This window comes from Pocillopora verrucosa, chromosome 4 (assembly GCF_036669915.1).
Source record: "Pocillopora verrucosa isolate sample1 chromosome 4, ASM3666991v2, whole genome shotgun sequence".
Lineage (NCBI taxonomy): Eukaryota > Metazoa > Cnidaria > Anthozoa > Scleractinia > Pocilloporidae > Pocillopora > Pocillopora verrucosa.
In genome coordinates, this window is record NC_089315.1 from 3,528,862 (window position 1) to 3,555,407 (window position 26,546).

The 26,546-nt window shown below is 37.6% G+C and overlaps 3 protein-coding genes across 3 annotated transcripts; all 3 read right to left on the reverse strand.

The window, feature by feature from the left end:
* Positions 1-4,325: 4,325 nt before the first annotated feature.
* On the reverse strand, positions 4,326-4,874 carry LOC131783627 (melanocyte-stimulating hormone receptor-like). The gene has a single exon (XM_059100384.2). It carries the CDS (start codon positions 4,872-4,874, stop codon positions 4,326-4,328), a length of 549 nt encoding a protein of 182 aa, XP_058956367.2.
* A 7,663-nt stretch (positions 4,875-12,537) lies between these two features.
* LOC131783647 (melanocortin receptor 4-like) lies at positions 12,538-13,831 on the reverse strand. The gene has a single exon (XM_059100409.2). It carries the CDS (start codon positions 13,774-13,776, stop codon positions 12,847-12,849), a length of 930 nt encoding a protein of 309 aa, XP_058956392.1. The 5' UTR covers positions 13,777-13,831; the 3' UTR covers positions 12,538-12,846.
* An 8,652-nt stretch (positions 13,832-22,483) lies between these two features.
* LOC131783629 (adenosine receptor A1-like) lies at positions 22,484-23,407 on the reverse strand. Its single transcript, XM_059100387.1, has one exon. The coding sequence runs from the start codon at positions 23,405-23,407 to the stop codon at positions 22,484-22,486; it is 924 nt and encodes a 307-aa protein (XP_058956370.1).
* Between the last annotated feature and the right edge of the window lie 3,139 nt (positions 23,408-26,546).

Consider the following 26,546-nt stretch of genomic DNA (forward strand, 5'->3'; position numbering starts at 1 on the left):
TGACCACTGATATTAAAGCTTTGGGCTTCCACAAAAGACTGAACAAACAAATATTCGAATCATTTCATGAAATATTGGGATGCGCACATTATATTTTCATGTTCAAATGTCTGTTGTACATAAATGAAGGTCACTGAGCAGGGCCTAAACGAAATATTTCTTTTAAAGTTATTTTCACGATTTTGCAAATCGGTAGCAGATAACGGCCAGGTTTAATGAAGAATTTAAGAGAACCAAGAAGAGAGAAACTTGATAGGCCGCTAAAAACCATGTTCGAAGGCCGTCTACCATTGACGAAATAGTGCAGCACAATATGGGAAGTAACAAATAACAAAGACACCATTGACTGCCATGACATTTATGGCTGATATCTTTTCTTGGTGTGCTGTGTATGCTTGCATCTGTTTGGTCGCCTGAGGTTGGACACGTATCCGATTCTGATGATATCTAATGGCTTTGTAAATGCGAATGTATGCCACAGTTGTTCCAAGAGCTGCGGTGATTGAAAAAGTTAAGTTTATAACACAGAACCGTGCCATGAAAGTTCCATGCACTTGAACAAGCTTTTCATATTCTACCAACTTCTGGGCACAGAACTTGTAAACCATTGCAAACGTGTGCAACTCAAATATCGCTATGGTGCAACTGATCAAAGATGCCTGGAGGGCATTCTAACAAAATCTTTCACTTAGAAGCTTACGGGGAAATGTTAAATTACAACAAAAATTTTGGCTAAAATCTGCCTAACCTCTCAAATGCAGCCTTTACCAATCACCTAATTTTTGGAACAGCTTGTTTCATTTGATTGTCGCATACAAATAATGTGCGTAAGCACTAGCGACAGAAATATCATCAAAAGCGCCGTTCGCGATCAGTTGTTGTCTACATACAAAGCTAAATTACTCTTGAATTTATAGTTCTTTGGAATAAAGACGTCCTAAGTTACATTGAATTTGTTGAAACGATAGTTTAGTAAACGATAGTAAAGATGAAAATTTATGTGATTCAAATTGAAAAAAATGATTTATCTGTCCATTTCTGTAGGTAGCCTTCATGTCAAAAGCTCCGCGGGTTTTTTTACGGTCACTTGATAAAAAATGAAAAGAACACTATTTACGCTCAAGCAAATTACAATTTCAAAATATTTTACTTCGAGTAACATATACCTCTAATTTCACTTTGTAAGGCCCATTTAATCGTGAAACTGTGCTTCTCAGCTTTAAATGACGGTCGGGAGACATTTTAAAACTTGCTTTAAGTTTTAATTGCGTGCCTTTAAATTCACTTTGCATGGGCACATTAAATTATGAAACTGTCTCTCAGCACTAAATGACGGTTAGGTGATATCGTTCAACTTGCTTTACGTTTTAATTGCGTGCGGATAAGGTAACTAATCGTTTTCTGCTGTAAAACAGAAATTTTATTTTTAGGTAACTCTTGATTTGCCACCCTTCTCTCACGGAATAATCGTTGTGATCCACGTGAGCCATGATCCTGTTCCGATGAAAGATAAAGCGGGCGATTAGTATCTGTTAAAAAACGTGTAAGGGAAATATTTACCACTTTAGGGATGGAAAGGTTGCCGCTTTTTCAATTTCTCCGACAGTTTGTGAGTTTGGGCCTATCTGCACTAGCCGACAAAACTAGAATTGTACCGACAAAATCAAAGGACGAATTCTGTCATGACAATAATTTTTGTCTCCTATGCTGCATCCGCCACAGGCGACCGAAGCTCCAGCTGTGAGATGATCATCTTGCACAATAACAGTCATGGCGGAATTATAAGAGTTTGTATGGGAATATTTACGACCGCTTTAACAAAGTAAAAATCATCAAATTCTCAATAAAAATACCTCACCTTACGTCCTCAGCGTATCACTTGTTATTTGACCGCTTACTTTGATGAAAAGAACCCATTTTAGCGAGTTTTCCATTTCGAGGTTTTCTAGGTGATCAAGGTGATCAAGGTGATCATCTCACAGCTGGAGATTGGGCTGCCTGTGCATCTGCGCTAGAAATGTCGAAGCTGTCAGTAAGCTGTCAAAAATAACATCGATATCATATTTTATTTTAATTTATTCAATTTCTGTGCGCGCCAAAACATCAAACGTTTTGGCGGGTTAATTGAACATTTTCAAATGCTTCAACTAGTGGCGTGTATTTCGCTCAAATGGCTGACAAAATGATGCTTATGATGAGCATAGTATTAAGGCATCAATTTCCTAGACGCCAAGCAACTCTTTTAATGATTGAACACCGTAGAAGACGGAGACGCCGGGCACGTCGACACAACCCTTACTTTTGGAAACTTCAAAGACCAAACCGGTCTTGGGTCGAGATCTACCACAGTGACCAAACGATTCCCGGGGAGTTTTTTAGAAGGAAACTGCGAATGGATCGTTGTACCTTCGATATTCTGTTGAATGTTTTGCGACCCGCTGTAACACGCGAAAACACCAAATTGCGTGACTGCTTTGCTCCAGAAAAAGTACTCGCACTTGGTTTGTAACGTCTGGCGCACGGGAACTCTTATGAGGGCATTGGGCTGAATTTCAATGTTGGAAGATCGACTGTTCTAGAAGCAGTACCAGATGTTGTGGAGGATCTTGTGCAGCCACATCTACTGCTTTGTTGTTAGTCTGATGAAGCGGCGACCGGAAAATTACTCCCCTGTTGTAGGTCGCCCCGGCTGAATGAAAACTGTTTTACTTCCTGGTCTTCATAGGAACCATTCATGAATTGTTTCATGATGCAAATACGTTTTTGATTTATTTGTTCTATTTTCTTTTCGAGTATGAATAAAATGGTCCAAACAATAGTCCAAGGGTCTAATGGTCCAGTCCATACCTTCTCCTATTCCTTTTTTGTCAGGTGATCGGTATATACACAAATTTGAATCCAGTAAATCGATGAAATAGGGCAATAAATATTTTTATTTCATTATCAATTCATTTTTTTTTTACTATTTGTCACTATTCGCCACTATTCGTCGCTATTCGTCACCATTCGCGACTATTCATCGCTATTCGCCACTATTCGTCACTATTCGCACTACTCGGTCACTATTCGCCACTATTCGTCGCTATTCGTTACTATTCGCCACTATTCATCGCTATTCGCCACTATTCGTCGCTATTCGTCATTATTCGCCACTATTCATCGCTATTCGCAACTATTCGTCACTATTTGCACTACTCGGTCACTATTCGCCACTATTCGCCACTATTCGTCGCTATTCGTTACTATTCGCGACTATTCGCACTATTCGGTCACTATTCATCGCTATTCGCCACTATTCGTCACTATTCGCACTACTCGGTCACTATTCGCCACTATTCATCGCTATTCGCCACTATTCGTCGCTATTCGTCACTATTCGCGACTATTCGGTCACTATTCGCCACCGTTCATCGCTATTCGCCACTATTCGTCGCTATTTGTCACTATTCGCGAGTATTCGCACCATTCGATCACTATTTGGGTATTATCACTAGCCTAGCTAGCTCTTACCCAGGTCAAATTTTGTCGGCGGTGCGTTTGAAAATTTGTGCGCTTCGGCAAAAAAATTGTGAAGTCGCGGCAAACCATCCGCACTTGTAAAGTGTTGGTGATGACAGAAAATTTGTCTAAATAAACAATCATGTCGTTAGTGCAGATAGGCCCTTTATAATCCTAACTGTAATTAAGAAACGACAATCATACAAATTCATCTTTGATAAATGCTTGCCGGAACAAGCAAAGCTGCATCAAGGGGAAGGTAAGATCGAGGTCATTTTCCCCTTTAAATGACTAAGGTTGAAGTCGAACTGAAAGTGTTATTCCAGAGTAAGAAAAGAGAGCACATGATCTGACAGAGTTAATGACTAAATAATGGTGCTTTGTACTAAACTGCCATCGGTCGGTATGCCATATAATGTCTTTTTGGCGCCATATGTATCTTTTTGTCATATGTGGCGCTATATATGTCTTTTTGGCGCCATTTTGGCGCCATTTCGGTGCTAAACTGTATTTGTTTGCCGGATGTGTTATAAGACAAATCATCTTGACATCTTGAGGTGACAAAAGTGTCAAAATAAACCATATATTAGTCCAAATTAACATAGAATCGAATGATTCGGAAAGAGTGTTGTAGAAGCTCTTAATTTAAATTTTAAAAACGGACAGCACTGTGCTACAGTCAAGTTAAATCAGGAACTCCTTTAGTGTTGGTTGATTTTCATTGTAACTCTCTGATGTTCAGACGTCATTAACTCTTTGTATCTAACCCGGTGGTCTTCTAATAAAGACGGAAGTGTTTTGTTTATTTTCTGCCGCTGCCGCTGAGTCTAAATTGTCGAATTGATGCGTAGGATCTTTTTCAGAGTTCTTTTCAAGTGTTTGCGGATCTCTTTATATCGCCAGCAATAAACCAAGGGATTAAGGGATGAATTAAGAAAAATTAAGAATACGGAGACATGATTAGCTACTCTGTAGGACAAACGGAATTCATCGTTCATCAGCGCAATTGCACAACACAAGTTTGGAACGTAGCAAACAAGAAAAACAACATAAACAACTGAAGCATTGACAAACGACTTCTTTTCTCGAAGCTTCTCCATTGCTCCGCCTTTTTCCAGCTCACATTGCTTTGGTATCATATTTTGATGATATTTTACAACTCTTGAAAGATAAATGAAAATAGCCGTTGAGACAAGCAGTCCGAACACCTCAACAGCCACAGTCACAAAGGCATAGCGAAGAATTGTAATGAAAACGGTAGCGCAAAGACCACTTGTAAGCCACAACACGGCCAAAACTGCAGTTACGCGGTTAGATGTGACCAGCTCATGATATCGCAAATGGAGGTAAATAGCAAGAAATCGATCCAAAGCCATGGTGGTTACGGTAAAAAATGAGGCTGAAGCCAGCAGAAACGCAGAGAAATGATGAAATGTAAAAATAATGGGGCAAAAGACATCGAAACTGTGGTTTTCACTTGCCACCATTTTAAGTATCGTTGCGTTGATAATACCGAATGTTAACTGTGGAATCAACCCTACGGCAAGATCGGAGAAAGCAAGATTGATAAACAACTTCCTCAATGTGGATGGTATCGAAGAGGTTCTCCACAATGCACTAATGACAAGGAGGTTTCCGACGAGTGCCACGATTGAAAATGTCAAGTTTAAAATGGAAAAGTTAAGCACGAACGTGGCGTGAAAAAGAGCAAGTTCTTGGAATCTTTCAAGCTTCTGAAAACAAAAGGAGGAAACCATGTTGAACTCAAGGTAAACTTAACATGACTTTATGAACATGAAATATTAAAGAGAAAATACCTCATGTAAATATGAATTTATTTAAAGAAAATGACTGATATTTTAAATTGACTTCTGCCATGTCTGCAGATGTTGCTTTACATATTTCATTCTATATTGCTACAGAACTCTTCCTTATCCGCCAAATTTGCTATGGTAGAGTATTTCGAGGAAATTCACAAGAGAAATATTTTGAGTGTAGCTGAAAGTCCTAGCTCATAAAATAGTGGGTCAGTTTTATTTCTTATTTCTCATTTCTACCATAAATTTGTTTATTTTTTAATGACATTCATGCATTGAGGGAAATTAAAAAAGGTAAAAAGTATCTCTTGAACATTATAACGAGGAAGAAACGAGGCAAATAGTTAAGTCGACTGATCCTCGTAGAAATCTTGTTACGTATCCATTTAAGAAAATAATTAACGTTTAATTTTTAAATATTTGGGAACAGAAAATTGTTCAGAAAAAAAAAAACTGAATGTTATTAACACCAAAATATCACGTTCGAAATTATTAGAGATGGTATTTGCCTTTGGCAGGGTTTTATTAGTCATGTGTCAAACTGTGGTCCTTTCATAATGTCAATGTAGACACCTCTTTAACATCATGCAAGTTCTACAGAACAATTGACTCGTGACACTCAATGACCATAAAACTCCAATTACGATTTCAACGGCGAATCGTGCTAAATGAACATAAGTCGTCTTCAATTGTCATTTATGGCTAACGAGGCGTGAGGACACGGAAAACTTCAATTTCTTTATGTTTATCCATCTGGCCCCGGTTGTTCGAAGATCGGATAACGCTATCCAGTGGATAAATCTCTATCCGGTGGATAACGCTACACGTTATGCTATCACTTATCCGCTGGATAGCGATTTATCCGTTGGATAGCGTTATCCACCCTTTATACAACTGGGCCCTGAACCTATATTTTACAGTATTTTAGCGATTCATTGTGGAGTGTTGAGTTCCGGCGTCTGTCAGTTTCGACTTTCTCCATTAAAGTGCTTAATTCGAACGCGTGTTCGCGTGTCAACAAATGCTGTGCCAGCGTGAGTGTTTGTAATTATTGATTACCTCATCATTAATTTTACAAAGTTTCTTTTGCCATTCAAAAATTCTCTCTTAGAGAATAGCTTTCTGAATGTTCAATTGCCTGCAAGTGGGGGTGATAAGCAAAGGGACACAGGAAAAGACCTCTTAGGTGTAAACAAATAGTCCTCTTTAGAAGAATATAACTTTTCGTCAAAACAGCTGAAAATAAATTTCTAATCAGCCAGCTTCTAGCAAGCAAAAGTTGACGCGTTGACAAGTTATCTAAATCTGCAACTCGGCGATTGGTTCGAAATTGAGGAGAGTCTGAAAAACATTCATTCATGAAGCTGAATAAAAAATTAAAAAAAAGAAAAGTGATATCCTGGTCTGATGTAACGAGGATATCTCTCGGATAGTGCATTTCAGTCCAAAGTTCTTGTCTAATTTGCATTGCTGATTTCTGCACGGGATGAAAATTGGAGGCTAGAATCGGGAATCGAGTTTGGTTAGCATGCAAGGGCTTTCACTCGTGAATCATCTGTTTTTTTTTTCCCGTACAGCTTTCGAAACGGACAAACGGACACAGAAATTTCGCTGCAATATAATATTAATTAACTTGCGAAAACTCAGCGAAGACGACCCACGAACAAATTAAGGGATGGGTACATGAGAGCGGCTTTAACTAGCTGCTGACAGGTCCACGTGGTACATAGGCCTCTCGTGTTGGCGTATAAGTTCACTCGAGCCATAGTGATAGTCTTATTTTTCAGTTTTATGTATGTTAGACATTCATAGACATAAATTTCTACCGTTTTACTGGTAGCGTGTCGAAAGGAAGTGAGAAAAGTTTCAACTTGAAAAGGCGAAGCCAAGCGATCAAAAATTTTTCTTTTGCCGCTCAGATACGACAGGTGGGCGAAAAGAAACGTGGTCTCACATTGCAGATGTTTTGAAATACTGACTTAGCGTTGGCTTCCTTCATATGGACACTATTTTAAAAACCGACAGGAATCATCATTTTTTCCAGAAGAAATGCATAACTTTCGCTGTGAGGAGAGTACAAGAGCCACATGTAATCATTGATTTGATCTCTATATGGAATCCCGTTTTGATGTTATAACACAATGATTAAAGCATGGCTCCTTTGCCATGAAATTAAAAAAAAACAAATCCTTTGTGCAAAGAATCTTCAGAAGGCTAAAATAGACATCCGGAACGTTCTTGAGCAACTTTGGTAAGGCGAGCTTTTCTCGCAAGAGAATGTCCCACTTGTGAAAGGAAAAAAAAATGTAGAGCTGTCATTGAACTGTCATTTCTTCAAGTGCTCTCCGGGTTCCCAAAAAAGTTAATTATGCTCAAGACAATTTTAGTCCCCTGCTCTACCGAGTAATTACCTCTTCGTACCTTAAATTAGTAACGTAACGGTCGGGTATCCCAACATATTGTCAATTTTCTGCTCGTGATCTGTTTGCAAGCAGATAAGCCCATCAACGTCACAACATCATTGGTTTAATTAATTAGGCAGAAACACGGTATTGCATGGAATTTTATTCAGTTTACGTTAACATTGAAAAACTCGGAGACAATCAAGAATTGTCGAAAAAGAGTTTGCCCCTCAGACTCTGATAAGATGTAAATTTAATCAGCACTCGTAATGGTTATTGACGGAAAATAACATGTCAAGTTTAGACATCGCAATAGGCACACGAATGACACCTACAATGTGACATCTGTTATTTGTTCTCTGTTTGACAGCAAAGCTTTGTTTGTTTTTTTTTTTGACATATCAAGAGAAATATCGTGGATTCGTTATCCATCCGGTTTTTTTTCCTATTTCTTTCCGCTTTACCGAAAAAAAGAGAGCTGAACTTCAGATTGCCGGGTATTGAATCAATAGTTAAAATTGCAAACTTAAAAAAAAACGCACCTTGTAAATACGCAGCAGGAATCAAAACAACGAAGCAGTGAGCATGAATGTGACTTTGAATTCAAGAAATGCATTTACTTCTAGAAACTTAAGTTACTCGTTGTCTTTACTGTACAATTTTCAATTCCTTGCATATAGATTATCTGAACTAAACTTTGCCTCAAAAATAAAAGAATAGACTTAAAGACAGTAAAAGGGTATAACGCCTTCTTTCAAGGCAAATTAAAGATTAAATCTTACTCCAACGCCTATACCAATAAAGTCAATTGCTTTAACATAATAAATTCTTCACAATTCTCTTTACAATTTGACGAATTTCGCGAATTCGCCAGCAGTAAATGATCGGATTTATAGAAGAATTCAACAGAATCAAGATGAATGAGACATAATACGCTATTATAGACGACGCTCGAGAATTATCCGCTATTAATATCAAAGTACAGCATAAATAGGGCAGATAACATCCCAGGAAAACAACATAAACAACGAGTGCGTTGATTGCAGACTTTTTCTCTCGAGCTTTGGATATTTCTTGATCATCATGCCTCTGTAACTGAGTTTGTATTTGATTCCGATGATATATCACAGCATTATAGATTTTAAAATAAGCCACAGATGTAAGGAAGAGGCCAAGAATCAAAAGTACGTTAGCTACCATGTCACTGTATGCTGGAAGAGAGATGTAAATACCCGCAGCAATTCCACTTGCTATCCACACAGACACCAAAGCCAGAGAGAGACGTTTGGAAGTCACAAGTTCATGATAGCGAAGGTGGAGATAAATTGCGAGGAGTCGATCGATAGCAATTACCGTAACGTTCAAGAACGAAGCGCAGGCCAGTGAAAAGGTACAAAAATGACTTATGGTGAGTGTGACTGGGCAGAAGACGGAGAAGTTATATTCTCCATTGGCTGCCATTCGTAACATCTCCGCTATGATGCCACCGAACAAGGGCTGTGCGAATATTCCCACGGCAAGATCCGAAAAAGACAAACTCATGAATACCTTCCTCACTACAGGCGACATCGACGAACTTTTCCACATGGCACCAATCACGAGAAAGCCTCCAATGGTCGCCACGAGAGAAGAAAACAAAATTGAAATAAAGAGAAATAATAAAAACCCCCTGTTAGAATGTAGCATTATGTGTAACTCCTGTAACTGCAGATCGCAAAACTTTTCGACCATGAGATAATCGTTTTGGTTGCTCTGTCCTTTGGCCAACTGTATCTCCTACAGGATAATAAACAGAGAGTGTTGAGCAGATCTCCTAAGACTTACTTCCAAATTCTAATATTTGCGCGATTAAATATTTATTGTGCTCTGTAAATAGGTGGAGTTCATGCTGCTTTAAACACGGCCTATGAATGTTCTGTGCCCATTGAATAATTGCCTAACCACACGAGTACTGCATAAATACATTCTTTGGACGATAACCGCGAGGAAATAGAATGGTCAAATTAAGGTTCTTCGATATCTCTCTAAAGAAAGGCGAAAATGTCGTTCTTTTGTACAATCACTAAAATGGAAATCGTTTTGTGAGATAACAGAATTACACCTCGAGGCAAGCTTTTTTAAGCCATCTATGCAAATTTGAATTTTTACATAAGGCAAAAGTAAATAGCAAAATAAATATTGCCATATTGCAACTTTTTATGAAATAAAAGCCGCATGATACTTCGTTGAAACACGCTAAACTTTATTTCACGCGAAATTGTGCACCGATCACACAGTCATTCTACCAGGTCTTATAATCGATCAATAGCGGGTCAGGGCGATGAAATCATTAGTTCCTCTCGAACAGAAGCAAATAATTAACTCTCAACCAATAGGTATCTGTTCAAGTGAGTTTCTCCTTCAAACAAATACAGGAGAAATGAACTATTGAAAGCAATCGATGCTCCAAATATTAAAACTTAAAAAAAACAAAAAACATCTAATGGATTAGTAGAACTCGAACGGCCCAGCATGATTCACTATTGAGGACCCTATGGGGAATCCCACTTTTGTTTTAATCGCTTTAGGGGGCTTTATTTTATATTTTCGGTAATTGAAAGGAAATTTCAATTTAATTATGCGTGACGCTTTTTTGATGAAGTTGTCATCGTTAAGAAATTTTAATCTGATATCTCCTTTCAAAAAGTTCCGATCAAAATATCAACATTTCAATATGGTTGCCAGGATACGAGTCTTTTGCTGCAAAGCTGTAAATGACAAGCTGGTAGGAGATATCCGGATGAGAATTTCGCAAATGTACACCGGTGAAGGATTTAGAAGCAAATTCAAGGCAGAAGTAAATCAATTTATCTTTTTCAAAAGCTCGTAACACTATTTATATCAAGAGGGAGCAAATTCCTTTGAACTGATGAATGTAAAACCCAACCATTATGATTAGTAGTCTACCGAAGTTTCTATTCAACTTGTGAATTGCGACTTCTCAGAGACAAAATTCAAATTTGGCTTCTCGTGTCGAAGATGAAGCGTAGGTTTTAATCACTTTTTTAAATAGGATCCTATCATGCACCGGCAGTAAACAATTGAGAAGGTATCAAGTGTTGAACAAATTAGGGAAACTTTCTGGCTTTCAATAGTCCTGTGCGGCCGTGTGTTTTCACTCACTGCCTTCCAAATATGGGATGGGAGGTAAATGAAAGAAAGATCTCGGTTACAGGCATTGTGTCTCATTAGGAAATCACTAAAAAATCTTATACGAGTCCTATTTAAGATAGCCGTCTTCATCGTTTTCCAAGATAATAAATGACGTCAGAGTGGTATCCTGTACGTATGACATTACTGAATTACAATCGGGAAATGATATCAATCCATCGATATAAATGCGAAAAGTTAAACACGTTCATTTATCATGTAAATATTTTTGAAATGCCACCGTTTGTCCTTGGCTTTGTCCACGATACTGTCGCTGGGTTCAATTATTTTATGTCAGAGAAAAGGTAGATATCGGTAAAACGTACTTTACCTTCAAGTTAGAAACTGAAAAAGTATTTTCTCAAGCTTTGCATTCACCGTTCTTGTATGGTCTTTTCAAACTGTTTTTGATGTCAATGTTTTACGATACCAACAAAGCTTTACTATTACGCTAACGGATACGAATTTCTACTTTCATCTTGATATATAACACTCTCGTGGGTGGGCGCAGGAAACGAGTGAGAAATATTTCAGTCAGGGTTACTCTCAAAGATAAAAACCACATCCAAGCACATTCATGTAAGATCACTCCTGCATATCATCTGTGATGAATGAAAAATGTCAAAATTGACAATTTTATATAGATAAGAGACGATTTTCAGCTACAAAAAGTTAAGACTAACACTTTTAGGAAGATCCAAAACGACGACATTTCGACGTCGAAAAGGAACCAATATTAGTGTATTCTTTTTGACAAAAAAAGTCTTGATATTTACTATCTAGCGTGGACAATATTCCTCATGAAGAGCGTCTTGCAAACAAGACGTTTCCCGAGGAACTTTCGAAGGCACGCCTATGTGGTGTTTTGTGGTTGCCGAATTCTAATTCTATACAAAAACTGAGTGCTTGTGTATATTAGGGGAAGGGGAATTCGTTTCGCGATTTGGAAATTTCGTCTCTGTAAGAGATTTGTGCCATCATAAATTTGTTCGTGAAATTATGCAAGGTGATGACGAGCATGACGAGCATCAAGTGAAAGATCATCCTCAAGGCCAAACATCATCTAATACTGTCAGACGGCGAACTAATTACTTCAATCAGTTATTGTTACTACTGTTGAACATTTGAAATTTTTTTCTTCAACAAGAAAGCAGAAAAAGTTCATATCTAAAGAAGATCAAGTGGCTCCTGCTGTATAAAAAAAACCATCGATACATTAATTTTCATGTGATTGGGAATCGACAACTTCACCCCGGAAAAAAGAATTCGGTGACTGACAAACACGTTAGGACGTTGCAGTGGGGACATAAATTTCTTTAAATTTGTTAAAAAAAAAGTTTAGTTTGACATTCAAAAGAGTCTAATTAATCTACGAAAACGTCTTCTTCTTTTATATATATATATATCATTTAATGTTTTGATGACATGTTGTTTTATCGTTGTATTTTTACAGAAAAATTATGAAAAGTGGTGCGACATTAGCTTTATATCTGAGTATGTTGTATTTGTAATACCAAAGTTGTGAAGTGACGATAAAAGGAATAATACATAGAATCGTTTTAAAAAAGGTTCAAACGTGCTTGTCAAAGCTAATTCAACAACATTTTATGATGGATTTTGTGTCCTCATAGGATTCATATCAGCTGCTCTGGAAATACAATATCACCATAGTAACGCTCAACGTCATAAGGACTTATTTGTAATATTTTTCTTAAGAGTCGTTTAGTCCACTAATCAAAACTGACTATTAACATACTCCTTAGTGCGAAATATGTGAAGGAGAATTAAACGATACTAATGCTTAATCTTTTCTTCAAATGTGCTACTTCTTGAATGAGCGATATTTTACAAAACAAGCCGAGGGCACCGAAAGAGAATTTTGACCCTCCTTTGTGATTATTAAAATATGCTATACGTTTCAATTCTTGCATGGATAGAAATTATTCAGAGTCACGCGAGATTAAGAGTTTCCTTATCGTGTTTATCGCGTAAACGCGAATTTGTCTATATCGCCAGCAGTAAACCAGCGGGTTTAACGCAGAATTTAGAATAACCAAGAGCAAAGTTGCATGATTGGCTACTAAATAGGATATTGAAGTACTGTCAGTTAATAACAAAATCGTGCCGCATAAATGTGGGGTGTAACAAGCCAGGAAAATAACATAGAAAAACAAAGAATTGATAGCTGCCCTCTGCTCACGGATAAATACTTTCAAGCGATGACCACCCTCTCTCATTTGGCTATTTATTCTGTTCTGATGATATCTTACGGCCATGTAGATTCGGATGTATGCTATGGTTGTCACAGGAAATCCAACGGCTTCGACAATCACAACCACCAAATGATTGTTGTTTGGAAGAGACACGAATAGTGCAGCGGTGACAACGCTTGTTACCCATAAAGATATCAACGCTAACACAATTCGGTTAGTAGTGACGAGTTCCTGATATCGGAGATGAAGAGAAACTGCTAGATATCTATCCACAGCAATGGCTAGAATGGTCAAGAACGAGGCGGACGCCAACAGAAATAAGAAGAAATAGAGCAAAATAAAGCTGGTTGAACACAAGTCAAAGGGCTGGTCTCCATTTGCGTTTTTGTGCAACATCACTGCAACAATAACTCCAAACATCAGCTGAGGGCACATTCCAACAGCGAAATCAGCCACAGCAAGACTCAGGAACAATATCTTCAGATTCGAAGGTACTGATGATGCCTTTCTCAGAGCGCTGATAACGATGAGATTTGCAAGACATGTCAAAACGGAAAACATCAAGTTCAGGACACAAAATGTAATCATAAAAATCCAATGGTGAGTCAGGAGCTTCATATTTTCTTCCAACCTCTGTTCGCAGAAAAGGGACCCCATTGCGAACTTACTCTTCAAATTGGTCGCCGCGAGAATCAATACAAACAGGAACAGTTTAATTTGCCGATTTTCAGAAAGATATGGAAAGTGGAAATATGATACCGCTGTGAGAGTCACTCGTATTTGTATTTAAACAAATAGTGATCGCAGACCTATCTGCTTAGCTGTGACTGAAGCGGCAAACATTGTTAACGCATGTAAACGTTCTTGAGCGGTTCATGGCTTTAAAAAAGATTAAATAGTTAAATCATATTTACTAATTATTCGCAGGTGGTAATCAGCATTGTCAGAAATCTCCATATCAAATTCGATGTCTATGGGATCATTCAAAAATACTCGCAGAGATCGAAATTTGTCACAGCAAAATCATACAAAGAAGGGGATAGCCAGGAAAAGTTCATCTTCTCTCATTTCATTTATAGCTCACTGTCTATTCGGAAAGTTTAAAAGTGTGTCATTATGATAATCACCTTACGAAGGGTGATCATAACATTTCATGACGTAATCGTCGACCAATCACAGCGCTCTCTTCGTCACTTCTGTAGTTATCTAAGCAATCATACTGAGATATTTCAAGACCTATTTTTATATCATACATCTAAGAAATTGTTGATGCACCTGCTTCTTTGGGCGCCAACTTGTCACTTATTTCGAATACCAATCTTATTAGCATAAGTATGAGACAGTCCATATGTTATTAACGATGAGTGTATTTCAATAATAGTTCTTTGTTGTCAATTTGAAACGAAATAGAAAGTAAACATATTTTTAAAGGGTTCCATAAAATTATCATCTCACGAGGTTGTGCCTCGTGAGTCCACGACATTTTGACCACCACTGCGATGTGACTTTACTGAGTCCACATGGCCTGTTTGTATCATCTTCACCAGTATTGAACGGTCACTTTGGCGGAAGCACTCATATGACATTACGAATAATTTCTCAAATAAATTATATTCCGTGTTTATCACCTGAAATCAGTTTATATACTTCCTTTGAGTTCAAATGTCCTTTGGCCTATTAGGATTAATATCACGCGCGAACCCCACGCAGGACCAACTGTTAGATAATGGTAGACGCGTATAAACGCGTACAGCAATTGTGCTTTATTACTCTGCTTTAAGGCTAAGCTGCCATGTTATTACTTCTGACAACTCTATTTTAAATCCGACAGTAGGCAACACCTACTACAAAAAGCGACAGCTCCGTCATAAATACACCAACCTCAAATAAACGACAGAGCGATAACTACTTGTTCAAAGTCTTTTCTCAATTTCCTGGTGCTGAAGGTGTGAGTGCGCTGCAAGAAGCCTATCCGATACAATTGCCGCCATTGAAAATCAAGATGCGGCTACTGAGAAATACAACGAGACCTGAAATAAATACCTCTGCTGCTAATATTCTAGATGAGACATGGTCATCGAGAAGCGATGCAATTCAAGGAAATCACATTATTTATATGGTGTTGAGTCTGCGACGTCAACTGTCCTTTTTTTCGCGAAGTACAAAGTTTCATAATTAGTACGAATCGCTTTCCGGGGTCTTTGTTTGATTGTTTAGATGATATATTCCTTGCTTTGTAAGTTTAACACGTTACTGTAACAATTTGTGTGTGTTTTTTGTGTCTATTAAGGTGTGAGCCTGAATAGATTGAATTAAAATTTTTAATGTTGTTATCCTCCTTGTTAAGCCTAGGTGCTTTTGGGGAAAACAATATACACTTAATGTATGGTCCCGCGGGAAACAGTTAGTTTTGTTCTCCCGAGAGTCCTGGTGATCAAGACTCGAGAGAAGAAAAAACAAACTAATTTCCCGAGGGACCATAAATTGAGTGCTTTGTTATCTATTTAGACTTCCCCTTAAACAATCATATGGGAAAAACGGCGCGCGAATATGATCAGGGGCACGTGACCAAGAATCAACCAATCACAGTACTCGTTTTTTTGAGTGAAAACTGGGTAATAACAATGAAAAATATGTTTAAACAAAAAAAAAAAGTCAGCGTGCATGAGTATCAAGTGAGTGATTGCTTTCTTGGCATCCTTATTCAGTATCCATATATGATTAAAACTTCCACATCAGCTGGATAACTAAAACCCGCAGCAAAATAAGAGCATGCAAGACTGTTTAACCTCTTCGTTAAGAGGCTGGGATCAAATTTCCCTTCCAAAAGCAAGAATAACGAAGACTTTCCCAGAGACGATCTCGGGAGAAAATGTTTGGTTTCAAATGCAAAGAAGCCACTTTGAAATTTCCTTACCAAGTCTTGAATACTCCTTTAATTTCTAACTACAAAGATCAACACTTTCTTGCTAAGAGACATTTTCAGGGCCTTAAAAATCGATCAGTCTTTAATTATGTTTCAGCTATTGAGAGAGGGAGGGGAACACCTGCTAGGACAAAGTTGGACGGTTTCATTGGATAATCATCCAAATTTCAAATGCCTCTCAACTTATCATTTTTACGCTACCAATTAAAAGGCGCATGGGAATCTCACAGGTGTATTCATGAGTAGACCTTAATTACTTTCAAATTGAATACCCGGTTGAATAGATGTTTCTATTGCTGGTGACGACTCAGCAGTGACAGGGGAAAGAATTTGCGGACATTTCAGTATTTAGGTTTCAAATTCTTACCGTTTTGGGACGGCTGACATCCTTTCATCATTTTCAATTGTCCTACCTTAATGATTGATCCAAGATTATTATAGTATCAGTGAAAGAGTAATGTGCATGGTTAGACGAATATTGATTAGTTTTGTGGATATTCCATCAACTCTTTATGTGTCGAATCATCACTCCTAAGCTACCAATCAAAAAGCTCCAAGGAATCTTGCAGGTGACCACAAGCCTTTAATTGCTGTCAAGTTAAGCACTTGACTGAATGAATGTTTTCATTGCTGCTTACAGTAAGTGGAAGCTAAAAGAAGTTCGAGAGGACTTCAGTTTCAAATTCTGAACATTTCGAGGCATCCAATGTTTGTTATCAACCCAGTTATTCCAGCTTTGGTCATAGAAAACTGAACGCTCTGGAATATGTTACAACCATCCAGCAAAGTGGATAGCAATAAGATTAAGATATACATATTTATTCAAAACGCTATTAAGAGCAAGCCCAGACAGTAGTATTTGAGTTTCAAATTAAATTCGTTACACTTAGGTGCGCCTAACTTCCTTTAATCTGCTCAGTTCTTCGATATTTGCCGAAAATAGTGTCTAAACTCTGAAAAATCAAGTTTACAAAAAACAGTCATGAAAAAAGAAATGCAAAATGGAGATTAAAATTAACATACTTAATCAAAAAACTAATCAGAACAGTGCAAGTAAAGAAATTGTGGAAGAACTGTAGTAATAATAAGACAAAAAAGCGACATCACCTCAAGTTAACACACTTAAGATTTCACTTAAGACCGGAAGCACGACAAAAGTCGAGGCAAGACCACTAAGGAACCTATATAAACGGCAAAGCGACAAAAGCTTGTTCTGGTGTCACAATCTCCTGGTACAGAAGATTTTGATAAACAAACAGCGCAACTGCCGCCATTGAACAAGGCGTGGTTACGAGACCTGAGATAAAGTCACAATGAAGGGAGATAACATTTAGATGATAATCTTCATCGGCCCATCTCATATCGGCTGTGCGTGCAACTCAACACGCTGCAAAATCAGAGAATGCAAAACTTCTCTACGGTCGCTGACATCGCAGAGTAAGGGTAAGGACGACAAATAATAGACAGCCACAAGAGAAAACTTTAGGTTAGAACGCGTAAAACCAGCTTGAAGGTACATTAATGAATGACAATTTTTACACACTCCTCTGGGTGGTCACACCATCGTTTTGACAGTAAGCCTAAAGTTAGTTAGAGTTAAATAAAGATCCCAAATTTTCATGCTGATAGATTTTCAATGGCCTTACCTTAATGATCGATCCAAGATTATTCCAGTAAAAGTGAAAGAGTAAAATGAATGGTCAGACGAATATTGATCAGTTTTGTGGATATCCCATCAAGTATTCTTCGTGTGTCGAATCATCACTCTTAAGCTTCCAATCAAAAAGCGCAAAAGAATCTTCACGTAGCAGGTGAAAATTAACGTATAATTGCTGTCAAGTCAAGCACATAACTGATAGATGTTCTAATTGCTGGCGACAGCTAGTGACAGGCAAAAGAAGTTCGAGAGTGTTCCAGTCTTAAATTCTAAACACTTCGAGGCAGCTAACTTTGGTTATCAATCAAGTTATTGAAGCTTTGGCCATGGGCAACTGAGCGCTCTGGAAAATTTAACAGCCCTCTAACAAAGTGGATTGCAATAAGACTGTAATTAACATATATTTTCAAAACGCAATTCAGCTGAGTAGTGTACAATGATTGTGATAATAAAGAATTTGTCGCGCCATATTTCATGGGTTTAGTGCTGCTTTACGATAATAGGAAAATAGCATGGAACAAAATTTCAAAAATTCCAACTCTTAGCTCTACGATGAAAAATGAGTTGTTAAAAAGACGTTTCACTATTAAGCAAACTTTTCTTTAACTTTAAAATTTTGTTGAGATTGAGGATATTTTAGTATTCCCCGAAAGCATGTTTCACATACAAGTAATTACATTTCGCCTTTGAACTCTCCGACATTGGTACCGCGAACAATTTATTGAACTTTAACTTGCAGATTGAGGGTCTCAGTGGGGTGATGGTTTTTACGGCTAACGGTTAAAATTTCGGCTATTTTACTGCTAACGATTGATTTCATTTTATTTTTGTCACCAAAGTTATTTTTAATGGTTAACTTTTTTTACGACTATTGGCTGAACTTGTCAATTTTAACGCCTAACGGCTAAATTTTTTGGTCCTTAAACGGTTGTCGATTAACCTCACTGAGACTCTCTACACTGTAAGAAGAGTCTTGAAATTTCTACGAACCTTTGTCGAAATTTGAGAAATAAAAAATTATTTAGACCTCGTTCTCAGTGCGTAGCTGTAGATATTCTAAATGATTTGTAGACGATGGCGCGAAGAAAAAATATGACTACAGCGTTGGTGTTTAGACTGTGATGAAACTAGATCTTTTTAAACATGTCTCTTACTTAAGTTAACACGGCTTAAAATCCGCAAATTTCTAAGACGTCAGCTATATATTTGCGTCTAAATGCGAAACTAATTAACAAGATTTAGATGAATAGAAGGTGAAATTAATTGGAAGGCGAGTGATTACATATTTCTTTATTCTGCCTCTTTTTGCCAAAGTTCGCTTTTGCGAACTTTTTCAAAAGCAGCTTTCAAAATGATTCGAGGAGTATTTTCCACAAATTTGTAAAAAAAGAAAGAAAACAGCAACGACAGATCCAAACTAAATGAAAAAAGGGAGAAAAAGTAGAACAACATGAGGAAAGATGGGGGAAGAACCACAGGTTTATACATACAATTTCTAGTGCCATGAAGTGGATCTTGTTGTCCGTGGCGTTTTAAGAACTCGAGAGAGGATGTTTACTTGCTTAAATCCGTAAAAATAATTTGTACCCAATTCGCGTGCCACACGGGCCGGAGGAAAACCACGGTAATACTTACCAACCCTGATACGATAGAAATTTATCGAAGAAATCATATTGCTGTTCGGAAGGTTGCCTCAAATGAAACGGATCCATCTGAAAAGTTCTCTTTACCAATATGTTTTGAGATTCTTCTTCATATCCTCTCTACGTTATTTCGTTTCACGAATTTGTTCTATATTTTTTAGAGGATGTAAATATATTTTGCAGCCATATCACGAAACGAATAAAACCTTGAAATAATTGTTTTTATGTGGAAGAAATAATCAAAATGGAACAAAGATGGCTGGGATGAAGAATATTGACACGAATTATAAATGGCTACAAAATATTAGTTTGTCACGATAGAGAAGCATAAGAGAGGCAGTATTAAACCAGGCAGGGAGAAGTTTGGCTATGTGCGGTAAAAATTGACTCGAATTTGTAATGACTACAAAATCAGTATAGGATCAGTTCGTTAGCTAAATATATGACACAAAGGAAACATTACTAAATCATTAGGGAAACATAAAACAACAAAAAAACTGGCTAAAAAATATAAGTTGAGTGAGAAAATAATACAAGAGAGGCAACGAGAAGGAATACAGATAGCTAGGGGACAACAAAACTAACATAGATTGTAAATGACTACAAAATATTGGTTTAGTAAGATATTATGAAACAAAGGAAACAAGATTAAACAAAGGAGAAAAAAATGGCTCCGTTTGGTGAAGACTGACAAGGAACAAGGCTATAATAAAGCAGGGACAAGCATGGCCGATGAAAGTAAAGTACTCTTATGTAGATTAAAAGTAGCTTTATTACAATTCAAAATAACAACGCGAACTGGCTGCGAATAACATACCGCACGATGTAGTTGTATACATAGAAATTACATGTTTCTTGCGTGTTGCACAAAACATTATTCTCTCACTTTCACACGTTCTCATTAGCAACAATGCATCATGCAATCTCTTTTTCACATGCACGTTCTCATTAGCACTTTTTACGCTACAGATATAGGGAACATTGACACCTATTTTAATTGAAGGAATCGAAAAGAACTTGACTTCAACTAACACTTAAAGTTGAACGATAACTCTCCAGCGGTGCAGATAGTGAAGTGGCTCCTTTAACAGCAAGTTTTTAAAGGCTGATTTTCCCAACCGCTAGTCCTACATATCTTCCTTGGTTGCTCGATCATCGTACAACAATTAAAAACATTCTCCATTTAAAAGTGCCGATGACACGAAATACTTTTTACGCAAACATTTATCTTATCATATGTACATACTAATTCCTATAGAAGAAAAATTTCAAAAAACTTAAAACTCGGTTTTTTCGGGCCCTAAAGTGCTGTCATTTTGTCTTAAATGTATCCCGTGGACTGGTAACGATTTAGCGCGATGACGTAGAAAACTGTGAAAACTCTCACACCTCTGGTAATTTTGTATCAGTCAGTGTTGAAATGCTCTTGAAATAATGTCCGATAGCGATGTATACCTACCTTCAGCAAGCTCTATCGAGAGTTGTGATACATCATACTCAAGTAGTAGGAGAAGGAGAACCGCGTGCATCAAACGAAGACTTCAAAGACAGTTTCTCGCCTGAGGTGTTCAGGTCAAGATTAGAGCAAAAAATTCCCGTTATTGAATATCTATTTTGTTGCGTTTGAGTTTTGTTTTCTATGGCGAAATCTGTGTTAAGAATGGGTAGCTGTGTTCGTTTCTGTTGTCATAACATTTATTCCTTCACAGTAAGTGCGGCGAAGGTTCATCTCGGTGAGTGCTCGAGAGTTTCATTGCTGTAAAGAAATTCCCTTAGCAAACCAAGAGCTAACCTTTGACGTAAGAATTAGCTGTATCCCGAGGCACGATGATTTTTCACCGAGAAGTAATCGGGCAGTGTCACTGTAAGTTGCTCCTTCCCTTAGAGATTGCAAAGGCAGAGGCTATCGTCGCGATCGTCTAGCCGGCCAAACTAAACGGAAAACGAGCGAATTTATAGTCATCTGGCTTAATTTAATCTCAAATAGGGATTTTAATAGAGAAAACCTTCTTTAGCTTGAGTGCACAACTGCCATAAGACCCATTCCACTTGAAAGAAACCATTGACATTAGTATTGTAAATGATTATTTCCTATGCATCGACTTTCACACGGCACTTAGATTCGCTACCATCTTATTCAGTAAAATTTGTGTTTCTCTATTCAGTGTTTCAGTCTGTTATCACAATGAAATTGTTACTGTAGCTACTTTTAGCTCGTGGGGTGGATTTTCGGAAACCTAGGTTTAGAGAATACACGGCCCCTTCGACCTTGTGTTTATGTTAGTATCCGCCAGAGATTTCGCACTGTTCAGGTAACAGGATATCGCTCAGCTCAAGAAAGGGCTGAAAATTTATTAAAATTGATGTGTTTCTGTAATTAAAATATGATGGAAACTACAATTGGTAGGTTTTCATACAATAAGAAAAGTGCAAATGTGAAAAGACAAGGAGTATAAGTACAACTCAAGCGCGTGAAATAAACAACATTAAGAAGTTCTCCATTCTTCGCTCGCGAAATGTCAGCTGAAAAGAATGTTGAACGATCGTGTACGGTGTGGGAACAGGCCCCATAGTCAGCATTCTTTTTAGCTGGATTCTTTGGTTATCTTCCCCTGATTTGACCATTGGTATGTGTTCGTCGACATTGTAGAGTAAAAGTTTCCTCGATGTCGACGATCGAGACGTGTCCATTTTCGTCGTACAATTACATCCTTTGGAACGTAGGGTACAGAAATACCCGGTTTATGTATATTATTCTTGTAGCTAACATCATTTGGCGTTCCGGTCAGGCAAACGTTCGTCCTTTCTTCTAGATTTCTCCTTTCTCCACCATAGTGCCGACGTGTCTTCACAGTTTTCTATGTCACAGCCATGTAACATGATCGTTTCGGCCGCGCGCTTGATAAGGACACTTTTTGGCCACCAAATCGTACTTTCAATGCACAAAAAAATGGTCAAGAAGAACTTGTTAGGCGCAAAGGTCGATTATTTCTAATTTTAAATAGGCTATCAACTAGGAAATAGAAAAAAAAATTTCGTGTTATGAGCACTTTAGATCTTTTCAATGGTGTATAAAATCATGAAAAATTTTTGTATTCTATATCACATTTAGGAGCTGGAGTGTAAAACTACACCTCGTCACGAATTTCTGACGGATAATATCGATCTTACAGTGTTTTTCATGATCCCACGAATCTCTTGATATCGCCAATAATAGATCAAGGGATTAATAGAAGAATTGAGAAATACTAAGAAGCCTGATGCGTGGAACGCAATCAAAAATTGCATTCGAGATTCTTCAGCTAAAATCAAGATACCACAACACAAGTCTGGGAGATAACAAGCTAACAGAACCACAAAGACACAAAAGGTATTGAGGCTTGATCGTTTTTCTCGAGCAAACTCGATTGCCTCTTGATGTGAGATCTGACTTTGTATTTGATTTTGATGATAATGCACAACCTTGTAGATCCGACAATAAGCGAATGCTGTCACAAGAAGCACCGATACTTCCATGAACACTCCCACGATGTCATTGTAGTTGGGAAGAAACATGTAAATGCCGGCAATAATCCCACTGGCAATCCATGATAATTTCACAACAATGATAGTTCTTCTTGGCGTCACTAGTTCTCGGTATCGTAGATGAAGTGACACCGCAAGAAGCCTGTCGATTGCAATGGCAGCAACCGATAGAACAGATGCAGTCACCAACCCATACAAAGAGAGCTGAGATATCGTCACAATAGAGGGACAAAATAAGTCCAAGTTGAAATTTCCATCAGCAGACATTTTCAACATTAAAGCCATAACAACACCAAACATTAGCTGAGCAAATAATCCAACAGTGAGATCAGAAACAGCAAGGCTCAAGAAAAGTGGTCGTAAAGTAGCGGGTATCGTCTTTGCTTTCATCAGGGCCCGTATGACGAGGACATTGCCCAGAACTGCGACCACAGCCCATAACAAGTTTAAAACACAAACCACAAGCACGAAACGCCAACCAAAATGAAGAACTTTGACGTAACCCTCCAGTTTTTCATTACACAATTGAACCACCATGTCTGTAAATTCCATTTGACGCCGCTGGTACCGTAATATCAGTTACCAAGTATTTATAGTCTCTCAATTTGGACCTATAACGAGGAGTTTCATTAAAAAAAAAAAAAAAACATAACCGTAGTAATTTTCTCCTTCGCAAGAGATTTAATTGCCTAATAATTCTGGGCTCTTTAATGCGAAGGGCAAACTTCATTTAAATACGACGTCGTGTTTTTGCACCTGCGTCCGATAATGTGAAAAAGGCACGTAGTGCGCAAATGTCACGATAGACGGAAAAGTTTTGATACACTTAATTTTCACTCTTATTTTTTGATTTTTTATCCCTAAAACAGCTTTTTTCGCAGGTAATGAAACCAGAAAAATATTAACACAGATCAATTGAAAGAATTCCCTCCTTAACGGCAACGTGAGTGAGCAACATAAACACACTAACCGTGTGTAAATACAATTATGACATTAGCATAAATGACGAGAGCATTTTCCGTTTCCCGGAGTTTTTGCGTTTGAAACGCAATGAGAATTCTTATGCGGGGTTTTATTGAGCATGTTATCTTTTCTCGAGCTCACGTATTAAGCAGTTATCCGCACATACATCTTCAACAGCGCACCATCACACCGGATAATTGCAACTTATATCTAAAAGACATTTGTATTGCGGAAAATTAAACACGTCTGATGTATAATGGGGTCAACTGCACTGGTTAACTCCCAATCCCTACAAAAAGTCCAAAGGTTAGGACACCAGTAGGCCAATATTTATATCACAATTTTGTTTCAATATCAGAAAAACCTACAGACCTCAGAGTTTGACCACGTATCAGATAAAGAATAGAAAAAATGGATGCTCTCGGTACCAATTGAGCAACAGAGAAGTTGCCTCTCACACAAGGCTCATATGTGTCAAGTGTCATGTTGGATTTCTGTTGGAGACGAGCTAGAGTACCTATCTGCCTTTAATGATCTGTAACCACCTATAAATCATATTTTAACTCGATTTGTCCCGAGGATCAGAGAATTTTGACCCAATTCCAAATCAAAGCTGTTGAGCTTTTAAGTCCTCCGAAAATTTTGTGAACTAAAGGTATCCTGGTTTTCTTCTTCAGCAGTGACAAAGAGTATTTTAGCATGGCCATAAGACTGTGACAGTCTGATGTCAGCAAGATCCCGGTTACGAACTGTGGCCCTCTTTAGCTGTTTATCGCTATTGATTTGTATCCTTTAAAACCTAATTTTCCTTTAAGCTTTTTTCCTTTGTATTTAGAATTTGTTATTTAAATAAAGCAGTTGTTTAGGGACCTATGGTTTTTGGACCGGTCATTTCAATGGCATGACTAACGATGAAAAAAGGAAAGATTTTTCACGTTGGGGATATTGAATGATAGCATGCAAAATGAATTAAAGGTAACACCGTAAAAGCCAAGACGTAGCATTTGGTCCTTCCGGCCACTAGTGGCGTTAGGTATCGTTGTGAAATAATTCATCACGTCTTTCCTGTCTTGTTTACAAATTTAATATTTTCCTTTCTCCCTCTCACGTCCCCATGAAGCGTCTAAACATTTATTAGGGTATTGTAGTCGGACCCTTTTATTAGCACACCAATTTTCAAGCACAATTTCTGTCTTTTTGTAAAATGTTTCATTGTACAACTGCCACATGTTTAACTGGGAGTGCTGTCTTAACAAAATCGCCATTTTCTAGTTATGTAAATCAAATAAAATATCTGCGTCGATTCTACACAATTAATCCGTCTCAGGGTATTGAAGACGTGCTCTGTTTATTGCGAAGTTATTTACATATTTAAAGACCTCTTCGGCAGAAAACCTGGCTTTGTCAAGAGTTGTTCATTCATTTCACTTTAAAAGGCTCATTTAATGAAAATTCATGGTCTAAGTCAAATGCTCTTCAGCCGGAAGAAACACTGCCGCCGACGATATCTATGTTTTTGACCGTAACACGATTGGTCATGAAATGGCCAAAGCAAATAAAATATCAAAAGGTTAGCATGCAAATCCACTTTCCCACGGACCCAGCTGCAGTTTGCACGTTGTTGTGAATACAGATTTATTAAGTTACAATGCACCCCTAAGTATTCACTTCTCTTTTAACTTTCAACGCGTTTAAGATTCGTTTTTGACATCAATACCAATCGCTTGTTTCATTTTACGCTGTCATTATAAGACTAAATTAAATCGCAAGTAAATATGTTCTGCTGAAAGTCTCACATTAAAACCAAATTATAGCTGTGATGGCAACAGTAAAACGTAAAGATTCATTCCGCATGTTTTTGTCTGGTATTGCGTCTGTATTTAGGAACCTTTCATTACAAAGACAATTCAGTTGTCAAAACTAAATCAGTGGCTGTGTTCACCTGTTCTATCGATTGTTTAATCCTCAGTGCCATTTTACATTTGTGCCATTTATGCCAACGAGCAAATTAATCATGAAAGCAAAGCACTTGTTCGGAGAATAGTTCGGTTTCTGGAACTTGAAACTCCACAGGCTGCAGCTATTTCATCCGACAAAGCTTTTTTCTTTGTTTGGTGAGAGATGTTTCGAGATAAATGTGTTCATTCAATCTCTCTTATTCAGAAAACTAATATAATCACTAACTAATCATTTCCTTGCCAAATTATTATTTATAACAAGAAACAGATATTGAAAATAGTGACCTTTTCGAATCTTGCGGACGAATCTAGGCCATTTTTTTGATCCTTTAAAAATGTTGATTATACATTCGTTATTTGTACTTTTCGTATCACCATAACAATATTCCAGGATTTCAATATTTTTCCTAAATGCATACAACCATCCAAGTTCATAATTTTATTGCTACTCCTTCCGACCTTAAAATTATGTCTTCTCATTTACACTTCACTTCTTTGAAACCAGCTTGTTCTCGGTTCTTGAATTGTCAAGTTCGTCAATTCGATTGTTCCATTTCTATTTCTTTGCATGCCTTAGTGAAAATCTTTTTCACAGTTTCCGCGAATCTCGCGATATCGCCAGCAATAGACCACAAGATTCACTGAAGAGTTGAGATAGATCAGCAAAATTGTGACATAAAAAGCTGTTATAAGTGACATACTGGATTCAGAGGTCACTAACAATATCCCGCAAAATACTATTAGGTAAATAACAT